The sequence below is a fragment of the Cervus elaphus genome, chromosome 8 (genome assembly GCF_910594005.1).
Source record: "Cervus elaphus chromosome 8, mCerEla1.1, whole genome shotgun sequence".
NCBI lineage: Eukaryota > Metazoa > Chordata > Mammalia > Artiodactyla > Cervidae > Cervus > Cervus elaphus.
Genome location: NC_057822.1, coordinates 14155148 through 14166540, shown reverse-complemented (window position 1 = coordinate 14166540; position 11393 = coordinate 14155148). Strand labels below are relative to the sequence as shown.

The following is an 11393-nucleotide window of genomic DNA, read 5'->3' as shown; positions in this document are numbered from 1 at the left end:
GATTGGAGGATTAAGTGAAATAGTATTGTTTAAATGGGGTTCCCAGGAGGCAATAGTGGTAAAGAACCCGCCTGTCAATGCAGAAGACATAAGAGACAGGGGCTTGATCCCTGGCTTGGGAAGATCCCCTGGGCTAGGAAATGGCAACCCACTCCAGTATTCTTGCCTGGAGAATCCCACAGACAGAGGAGCCTGGTGGGCTACAGTCCATAGGGTTGCAAAGTCGGACATGATTGAGCACCACCACCTTCTTCTGTTGGTGGACCGTGGGATGTTTCCACTTTAACCTCTCAAGATGCCCTCTGTAAAATCAGCCTACGGGCCTATGGCACTGGCACAGGAAACCAGAGTGTAGCAAAGGTTGACTTTCCCATCCTTTAAGAGAAAGCATTAGGACAAATAGCTAGCCCAACATAGCTGGAGGGAGAGTGGGAGTTAAGACAGGACACCTCCTTTGGCTCTCTCTTAAAGCTGGTAAAAGCTATGAGTGGCACTCTTCATCACTTGACTGAACCTTTATTGAGCTCCTCAGTGCCAGGTGTTTGCTGGGGGAGGGATATAGTCCAGATGTTAAGTGGGAAAAGTCCTACCCTATCCTTCAAGATATTTTTGGACTTTAGTTATCAACAAAGAGAAAAACAACAGGCTCTGAGGCTAAAGAACTTGCCTTTTAAAGTACATGAACCTTCTTACATGGCTTTTCTCAGCCTGTTACAGGGGTGGTAACCAGCCACTCTCTGGGAGACCTCTGCAAGTGTCCAAAGCTGACACTCACAACACACATGTGGCAGGATGGGAAACAGGAGGTGGTGGTAGGGTGCTCCAGCCAGTTCTGCTGGAGACTAAAGGGAAGCAGGCAAACTGGGAATGACACAATTGGAGTTGCCAGTTTATTCACATCTAGGAGGCCATGCTGAGGATACTGTTAGTCCCCTTCAATCTTTAAGTCCTGAGCAGGTTTAATTGTTAGCATCACAATCCCTTGTTGCCCTAAGGACTCCATTCTGGGCCTAGAGACTCTTAGGGGACTCTAGCTGGCTTTCTGTGGGTAAATCAGACAGATCAAGAGGTAGGTGGGAAAAGACTGTTGATCTCCTCTCCTGGGTTTCTCTGTGCTCAGCAAATGCCCTCAGGCCAGCCTTGACACAGTAGGCAGCTCTCCTGGTTTCCGGAGTCCTCTGATCGCTGCAAAGACATAGGCAAAAAAATTAAGAAGCATGAAGCTGCCATACTGGGGGGATTCCCAGGCTCCCATTTGACCACTCTGCCTCCCTTACAATCTCCCCACCCTACAGCACAACCCAGTTCGTTGCATCCTGGACAAGGTTTTAGGTACACAGATGGGTAGAAAAAGAAGTCCACAGTCTATGAGCTCTCTTTTTGCTGTCAGTCAGGCAATGAAAATGGAGCCTCATACTTCCCATCCTTGGCCATCCCTGAGCTGAGTGATCTGGGACAGAAGCAACTAGACCTTCGGGGCCGTTAACTACACAAGCGTTGGAACCTCTAGCCATATAAAGAAGAAAATAATTTCTACTCTTTCAGAGATGTGAAAAAGATAAAGATTAACAAAAAGTTTTAAATCCTTTGGAAGGGAACAGGCATCTTCTCATAGCTATTATTAGTTCCTCAATCCTAGGCTCAAGGGTCCACTTTTTCTGGTTCTTACCAGCCCCTGATTCTCAGCGTTATCCCCTGAGAATTGGATAGGAGAGACATCCTAAGTCTGGGGCACAGGCCAGGGCCCTAACCTCATGCCAAAGAATGTAACTGTGCTCCTCATCTTAAAAAAAAAAGAAATGGCACTACCATCCCCCAGTTGTTCAAGCCAGTAACTTGGAGCCCCTCATTAGTATGTCCCCTTTCTCCCACACCTAATCAATCATCAAATTATGTTCATTCTCTCTCTTAAAAGTTCTTGAATCCATTCATTTTTCGACACTCTCACTGCTGTCACCCTAGTGTAGGTCTGCCTCAAGTCTTTCCTTGTAGGTCTCCATAACCCATTCTCCACTCAGGAGCGAATGAAGTTTAAAAAGTAGAAATCTAGTTGTGCCACCTCTTACCTCTGACTACTGAATTCAACAGTCTTCAGTGATGACCACAGCGTAAGGTCCAGATTTCTACCTCGCCTTGATGCTGCCTCAGCCCTACCCTCTGCCTAGAGTATGTTTCATGTCCTTTCTCTAGACCATCTCCCAAGCTCTGTGTCTAGTTAACTCTGCCTCTAGATGTCAGCTTAAACATTATTTCCTCAAGGAAAATCTCAGAGCTAGGTTAGCCCCTGTTTATGTCCTCACAGTACCCATTCTTTTCTTTCATAGCACTTACCACAACTTAGGTGATTTATGCTATTTAAGAGATTAATACGTTTAGTGTCTGTGTCCCCAGATGTACTATAAGCTTCCCGAGATCAGGGACTAATTTTATGTTACTTACTCACCACTGACTCTCCAGTGCCTAGCACATAGTAGGTGTTCCAGTTTATAACAGTGAATGTATTAAAAAAAATAAAAGAATGAGAGGAGTCATTTATACTGATCTCTGAGAGAAGCTTATGAAGAATCGTATCTGAACACCAGGTATTTCTCTTTTTCAAAGGCAGATGCAGAGTTTGCTTCCTACATTCCAACCGCAGAGTGCCTGAGAGATTGGGAGCACTCATTTTGTACCTAAAGCGAGGCCGTAAGTAGGAAGCATGAAGACTTAAGGAGCCCAAGGAGGGCAGAGAAGAATTAGCTCTGTATCTACATCTTCCAGCTGAAATGCTTTACATACCTGCTGAGGAGACTGGCTATCCTGAAGTGGTCCAATGTAGGCTCCAGAGCTAATTCAGGCATCTTAATGCAGTATTAAGAGCATAAACAGTACCCAAATTTCCAGCAATGTGTTCTACTTTGGTGATTAATCTGGGCTGACAGCCTAGCTGGACTCTGCCTGGAAACACCTCAAATGGGCTGTCCTTCTTCAGGAGTCCCCACAACCTCTCCCAATTTGACTGGGAAATGACAAGGCCTCTTTGAAGCAAAAAGCTCTCCTGGTCTAGGTGGGGGAGAAGCACTATATAGCTTGTGTACCTGTACAGAAGTTCCAACCTGCCCTTTCCTTCCTGAGATACAGCCAAAGACAACCAGCACAGCTTAGGCTGGGGGTGAGAAGTACACTTACTGCTGAGAAGCTGCTGGATTTGTAGTCAAGGAATGTCAAGGAGCTAACCTCCAGCAGCATGGTTATGAAATTCAAATCCCTTCCAGATACAAAGTTCCTTCCTTTTAAAAAGACAGCTACAGTTGGCAGAACACTGGAAAAGAACACATCCTCAGCCCCAGAGCCATGGCAGGCTATTGAGTAGAAGACATATAGCCGGAGGGGTAGAAAGTTGATTTTAGAGGTCAGTGAATATATCTGCTCCTCATTACCCCAAACAAATGGGTTTGGTCTGCTGCTTGAATGCAGCCTCACTGGGAGCCCTCAGGCCACAACAGGACTAGGGTGCAGTGCCCACCACAGGTCTTTGCTCCCAAGGGGCCTACACGGGTGGAGCCAGGGAACAAAAGAATGCTCGTCAGGCAGTGCACTGTGCTTCCTTCCAACAGCTGTAGCCTCACACAGCTGTATGCAGCCTGTCTGCTCAAGGCTATTAAATATTCATCAGATGCCTGCTAGCTTTAAACATGCAATAACAATCCAAAGAGCAAGAGGTACATGAGGGTCCAGAGAGAACAAGAGAGGGCAAAGAAGGATCTAATTTTTTTAACTTTAGGAATCTGGAAACCAAGCTAGGGGTACCACCCATCCCGTGTATCAAAGCTGGGAACCACTTCCAGTGTAAGCTCATCTTTTGGTGGCCACTGCAGATACAGAGGAAAGACCAGGAGCAGAGAGACGTGGGTCTGAACTCCGGCTCGCGGACCCTGTGGTCATCCTACCAAGTGCGTGTCAGCTTCCCAGAGTAACTCCCTTCACAAGGCTGTAAGAACTGCCCTAGATGCTGCAACATGATACTCCCTGGCGAGTTAGCTCAGAAATGGTGGCAGAGACTTCATTCATTCAAGACTTGAGAGTGGTTAAGCAAAGCCTCGCTTAGTAATTCCTTAAGAGTGTGGTCTTCATCAGTGGAGACTCACAGAGTTTTGGTCTCTAATTCACAGAGTGGGTGAAAAGGACAGTATATAGCATGATGCCCTCAACGTATGGTGAAGGCCTAACATCTCCTCCTCAAATAGCTCAAACATCTGAGAGGAGAGATGGCTATTCTTTCTGAAAGAGGTTTTTAGGTAAGAGGGAGCAGAAGCCAGGCATGAGGAGGGGAGAACACCCCCTTTGCTCTCCTACAAAGGAGTGATGCACATATGGAAGGTATTTACCTACTGCTTCCTTTACTTCCCCAGCTCACCAGCGCAAGGGCAAACACAAGTGTGCTCAAGTCACTTTCCTGGTTAAGGCCTTAAAATACCTCCCTAAACTTTAGGCGAATGTCCAAATTCCTTGACTAAAATTTAGCTTTTCAAAATCAGCACTAACCTACTCTCCCAGTCTCTGTTTATATAGGTGCTTAGCACATGTTCTGTTGAATGTTTTATACACATTAACTCACCCAACCTTCACAACAAAGTAAAGTAAGTATTAAATTTTAAATATATAATTGTAAAAATAAATATTATTCTCCCATTTTACAGATGATGAAACTGAGACTTTGGACATCCCTGGTGGTCCAGTGACTATGTCTCTGTGCTCCCAATACAGATAACCTGGGTTCAATCTCTAGTCAGGGAACTAGATCTTGCAATGCTGCCAACTAAAGATCTGTATACTGCAACACAAATCAAAGATCCCGCATATTGCAACTAAGACCCAGTGCAGCCAAATAAATAAATATTAAAAATGAAACAAAAACTGAGCCTTGGATAGGATAACCCACCAAAGGTTCCAAAGCTAGTTATCATTATGTAATAATGTGTGTTAAACTGTGTAAAAATGGGATAAAATAGCTACTTCACAGGTGGAGAAGATAGTGAATGGCACATAGTAAAGAATGTTAGAATTGACAAAAATGCAATAGTAGCTAAGTGACTTTTTTCCCCCAATTTTATCATTTCTGAAATCAGAACTCATCTTAACACGCATGAAAACAAACCCCTGTGTCAGTTTAACTGACAGTATTTTTTCTTTCTGTGCACTATTTCATGATGCATCTCATAACACATGCCCTCAGTGTCAATGAAATATGGTGTTTATCTTAAAGAAGCAGCATGCTTTTGGCATAGAGAATGGGTTTTGGTGTACAAAATGCTAATGGGCACCTCCTCCATGACTTGTTATGCAACTGTGGTAAATTACTTCACCTCCCCTAGTAACAGCTGCCTCATTTACAAAAACAGACATATAGTAGATAGTCAAATTAACTTTTTTTCCCCCTTAGCTTGGCAAAGCTGTCTATTTTCTCTATGTCACTTTCTCTTAAAAAAAAAGGGGGGGGGGAGGGGGGTCACTGGGGCTCTCCGTGGTGATGCAGTGAATAAGAATCCGCCTGCCAATGCAGGGGACGTGGGTTCAATCCCTGGCCAGGGAAGATCCCACATGCCACAGGGCAACTAAGCCCGTACGCCACAACTATTGAGCCTGTGCTCCAGAGCACGTGAGCTGCAACTACTGAGCCCACACACAACTACCAAAGCCTGTGTGCCTAAAGCCTGTGCTCCACAACAAGAGAAGTCACTGCAAGAAGCCCATGCATCGCAACTAGAGAGTAGCCCAAGAAAGCCCATAAAAGCAGCAAGAAAAGACCCAGCATAGCCATAAATAAATAAATGATTTTTTAAAATGGGGTCAAGATCAATTAATGGGAATAAACAAGTAATAAAATGAGATGAAGTTAAAATGTATATTAAAATTAATAGTAACTCTGCTGGCAAACAGCAGCCTGTACAGGCTCATGCAAAGCATGAGAACATATCAAGAGGGAGTCCACCTGCTGCCTGATGTATTCTAACTCAAATGATCTTTGGGTGACATACAGCTTCAGGGTTTGAGGTCAGGAAGGGATTACTTAAGATTCAAACAACTGAGCAAAATATCCAACCAGCACCACCCTTATCCTCCTAGTTCATTTGGTTCAGGAGCATTCTGCACATGCAGGCAAGAAGCCTTACAGGCCCTAACTCTCAGGTTGCTGTTCCTGAAATAAAACATGGTCCGAGTCTGTTTCACTCTTGGTGGTCAGAAAGCCCTAGTGGTTGCTAACGCATCTCCACCTACATTTTTAGTCTGGGACAGAAGGTGGCAAGTGGTGGGAGAGAGAGCAAGAGTGAACAAACCCTAAGACTATTTGAATGCTGCCACATCCCGAGATAAGGAAGGGTGAGAGAGTTCCTTTAGCACCAAGTGTCATTGATAAAGAGTACCCTGGACACCCTGGAAGGAGTTGGAGAGAGGAGCAAAAGAGGCTGATGGTGGGGGAAGGGCATGTAGGGGCTCAGCCTCTGAGCCTCTGGAGAAGTGCATACAGCCAGGCATGGTAGCTAGAACAGTCTCGTTTCCACATTAGCAGCCTGCAGTGTTACAGGCATGACTTGGAGTCATCCATACCTGGGATCAAATGCCAGACCCACCAGTGACGAGCTCTTAATGATACCAAAATAGTCTAATCAGCTATTGAGTAGCTGCTGTATGCCAAAAATTTTATTAATGAGTTAAAGTAATACCAACTTCAAAGGGGATAGATCTATACCTCTATGGTCAACTGATTTTCAACAAGGATGCCAAGGTCTTTAAAGGGAAAAGAAAAGTCTTTTGAATAAATGGTGCTGAGACAACTGGATACCCACATGCAAAAGAATATGAAATCCCCCCTTCATATACAAAAATTAAAGCAAAATTGACCAAAGATCTAAATGTCAGAATTAAAACTATAAGACTCTTGGAAGGAAAAAGATATAAATCTTCAGGTCCTTCAAAGAGACAATGGCTTCTTACCTATGACACCAAAAAGCATAAGCAGCAAAAGAAAACAACAGACAAACTGAACTTCATCAAAATGAAAAACTGTTTTTTGTTTCAAAGAAATGGGAGAAAATACTTGCAAATCACATATCTGATAAGGGTCCAGCATCAAAATATATGAAGAAATTACAATTCAATAATGAAAAGACAAATAGTCCAATTTAAAAATTGACAAAAGATTTAAATAAACATTTCTCTAAAGAAGGTAAGTACATGAAAAGATGCTCAACACTGGTCATTAGAGAAATGCAAATCAAAACCACAATGAGATACCAATTCACATCGTATAGGATAGCTATAGTAAACAAAAAGAAAAACAGTAAGTGTTGGTAAGGATGTGGAGAAATTAGAAACCTCATTGCTGGTAGGAATGGTTTAGTCTCTGTGTAAAAAAGTTTGGCAGTCCTTTGAAATTAAACACAGAGTTACCACATGACCTAGTGATTCCTTTCCTAGATATATACCCCCCAAATTAAAAACATATGTAAAAAAACCCCACAAAAAACATATGTCCACACAAACTCTGTACATCAATCTTCATAGCATTATTCATATTGGCCAAAGCAGTAAATAAAATGTAGTACACGCAAATAATAAAAGTGTTTGACAAAAAAAGGGGAAATATTGACAACATGCTCCAACATGGATATGGCTTGAAAACATTCTCAAGTGGAAGAAGCCAGTCATAAAAGATTATATGTTGCATAATTCCATTTTGTGAAGAGTCCAGAATAAGCAAGTTGATAGACACACAAAGTAATTAATGGTTGCTTAGACCTAGAAAGGATAAGAGGACTGTGGGAAATGGCTTAATGGACATGGTATTTCTTTTTGAAGTGATAAAGACTTTCTAAAATTGATTGTGGTGATGACTGTACAACTTTGTATATACTGAAAACCACTGAACTGTACACTGAACAAGTGAATAGTGTGGCATATGAATTATACTCAATAACCCTAACATGTCTTTTAGTTTGTATTAATAGGAGCTAACCTATTTGCAGAAGCTGCAAACTGGCAAGTGATGGGCAGCATTTGGGTTGCACAGATGTTTTACAAGGACTGACACAAATCTAAGCAGACGGTAAACAACTGGCAGTATATGAAATTCAAATTTCTAGCTTTTCTTGAAAATCAGATCTAGCAAGTCTAACAAGTAACTTTTAAAGCTGGGAAAGAAACATAAATGAAAATGATGTTCAAATACATGATAGGATATTCCTTCAGTGGTCTAAAGTAGAATCAGTTTGAGTCACTAGAGCGACTCATTCAAAATGAAGGAAAACTTCTACTACGTGGAGCTATCTTAAATGAAATAAGTGGCTTTGGGAAGTAATATGTTTCCTATCACTGTATATATATGTACTGACATGTACTATAATATGCATAAACCACCTGGCACAACCATTGTATAGTTAGGATAAAAGTCCAATATCCTTAATAGAAAGCCACCTTAACATACCTGACAAGGGTCTTCACTACCCATTCTACTCCAGGAAATGCCTCAGGACTTTTCAACCACCTGAAAATGGAGAAGTAAGAGATCAGTATTTTGAAGAGGAAGTTTTAAAGACATACAAAATAAAAGATAGAGATCCTGCATGCAGTTTACACATTACAGGAGAGAAACATGCAACTTTCAAGAAATTTTAAGTAATATTTCATTGTGAATATCAATACGGGGACCTAATAGGGGATAATCCTTGTACATTTTAAAATAGCTGAGCAGAAAGCTTTACTTTGGGGAGCAGCAGATCTAAACTACAGTCATTGAAATTTTACAATGTGTCATTTAAGATGTCAGACTTTGTGCCCAGGTTACATTACAGTTCACTTGTGATGGGCAGGATTATTAAGAGTTATGGCTAATTTATGCGGCAGCATATGGTTTTTCTTTTTACAGCTATTTTTATTAAACAAGTTTTGCAAAGTTTTAACATTAAAATTAACAGCTAAAGAATTGTTTATGCAAGTTGCTGTCACAGTTTATGTAAAAGAGAAATATGTGCTATTAAAATCAGACATTTAGGTTACCTTTGGTTTTTTGCGATGCATGTTAGCTTTACACATCCTGATTCTCTTGCGATAATTTTCCTTTAAAAAGGGGGGTATAGAGTGATCTCTTTTCATCAAAACAAGACATAATGCCCTGAAAGCTGACTTCAAACCATGGTTGAAAATTCAGTTATTTACACTTTATCACAATCTACAAATACATTTTTTTTTGTTGGTGTGTTTTAAAAAGAAAAAAAAAAATGTCCATCATGCACTGCTGCAGGCAGCTTGGCACTTCATACAAGAGGATTTTTCACCCCCGAGCAGTTTAGGTTGCTCCCTTAGGGAAGGTATGGGAACCCTAAGAATTAATGTAGAGGAGCAGAAACAGGGTCAACCAATTCCATCATTTCCTCTCTTGGTCTCAGAAGGTTCAGAGCCAGGCTTCACACCAGATCCTGCCCCAGCCCAGTTCTTTTATTAACAGCATTTCTGGGATTGGAAGGGAAACCCTTAAGGGCACCCAGGGTTTGCTGAATTGTCATCATCTAAAGACAAGTGCTATCCCTTTCCAAGCTCGCAGAGATGATTTGGTGTCACACTTAGGGCGACCTAGGGGCTCTACAAAAGGTGCAAACTAGGGTGACTGGCACTTTAAATATTGAGGCCTATGTATGGAAACCAGTCCAAGTTTTAGCTTAGTTTGATTCTTCTCTCCAGAAATCAGAGCTTGTGATAAGGATTGGATAAAACTTCTTTTAACAACTTCCAGGGGGTGAAAAAGCTTTGGTTATTTTTAAACTAAAACTTAACAACTCATAAACTTTTTTTTTTTGGTAAACTTAAAATAAAACCCCCCCCAACCACTTTTAAGAATGTCTCCAACTTTTAACAAGCCCATTAACTTTAGAGTTAATTTAAGTTTATTTGAAAGAGAAAACTATTTTATTGTCCACCCAAAAAAATGACAATTCATCACATTTACTTTGATTAAAAAAGGACTAAACTTTATTGACAAACTGCTGCAGACATTTTGACATAAGTTTAAGCTACCTATTTAGGCAGACTTTACACATGTAGCATTTAATCTTCCAAGAACAAAATGGGAGGACGGTACAAATCCAATTAGGACTTTAACTTATGTACAAAGTGGATTTTGATTCCTTTTTCATTCAGCTGCAGTGTCCCTTTTTATATCATGCTAGTGTTGAGACATACTTGACTAACTTCCTTGGGAACAGTTCAATATTGACAACCGTCAACTTAAGGATATCATCAGCTTTTGGCCCCAGTGTCCAAGTGAGTTTTTCATGGAGTGTAGGATCTCAGATGGACAAAATACTTTGTCTTTTGAAATACTGAAATGTTCATTATTAGAATTACTACTGAAAGGTTGTTCATGACTAAAAAGCTCTGCATCAAATTCAATTCAAGTGGCCAGCCCCTCCCCCCAAATCAACCTCTTTAGAAACTACTTCCCACTAAGTATCTCTCAACACTGTATGTCTGGGGCTAGATTTCAAAACCCACATAATGAAAAATTCAGTTTTACGAACCTAATTTTGTTTTGTTTTGTTTTTAAATCAATTAACGTTAAAAATTGCATCAACTATTTAATTCATTAGGATCTTTCATATTAAAATTTAACCTTAAGATTCAACCGCCATGTGCTTTTTTATATAAAGGAAACATTTTTAGAGACATCTGAGCTCACTTTTACATGGTGGCACCTACTGCCGTTAACATTTGTGATTTTAAATCTTAAACAGCCCTGAATTTTGAAATGTAGCCTAGTTTGGGATTCTGCAACTACAACTTTACGGGATGCCTCAAATCAAAACTAAGAGAAAGCTAACAAGCCTTAACTTCAGAACCTTTAAGCAAGCAATGTCACTTTTGAAACTAACAGGTTTGTGGTTTTTTTTTTTTACTCAACTTCTTTTTTATTATAAAAGGTACATTTCTGTTTATATTTAAACAACAAAGAAAAAAGCATCTACACACTTAAAAAATTAATTCGATATTCCTAAATCTATTTTAACTCATTTTAAAATACTACATACAGAAGCCAGAATGCAGAGTTAAGAATGGAGTAAGGTGGGGAGAAGAAGGGGACCACGAAGAAAAACACTTAGACAATTACTTGTCTGTTGTGGGTAAAGCAACAGGAATCCTGGGAGATACAAGAAATCAGTAACAACTTTGCTCATAACTGATATTTTCCCCTCATGTTTGTTTTTAATAACGTCCATATGGGTGCTCTCTGTATGCTCCCTTCACCGGCCTAGCTGGAGGGGCCTTCAGCGACGGCCTGGTCCCATTCCAGTCATCTTGGCCTGTGGGGAAAAGCAAGAACAGTTTATAAACCATGTGCCAATGGCATTTTGGAATGGACA

At 40.9% G+C, this 11393-nt stretch overlaps 1 protein-coding gene across 2 annotated transcripts in view; it reads right to left on the bottom strand.

The window, feature by feature from the left end:
• Positions 1 to 876: 876 nt before the first annotated feature.
• The window catches only part of KHDRBS1 (KH RNA binding domain containing, signal transduction associated 1), a 33794-nt gene continuing 23277 nt past the window's right edge, over positions 877 to 11393 (bottom strand). Inside the window, exons 9-11 of one of the 2 annotated variants that reach the window (XR_006342350.1) lie at positions 11141 to 11333; positions 8465 to 8524; positions 877 to 1185 (exon numbers count right to left, since the gene is read on the bottom strand). Coding sequence is in view for 1 of the 2 variants with exons in the window: in XM_043909581.1 (XP_043765516.1) it covers positions 11236 to 11333 (98 nt within the window). In the remaining variant the exon portion in view is untranslated. Of the gene's footprint in view, positions 1186 to 8464; positions 8525 to 9982; positions 11334 to 11393 lie in introns of those variants that run through there. The other variant, XM_043909581.1, reaches the window with a different exon arrangement.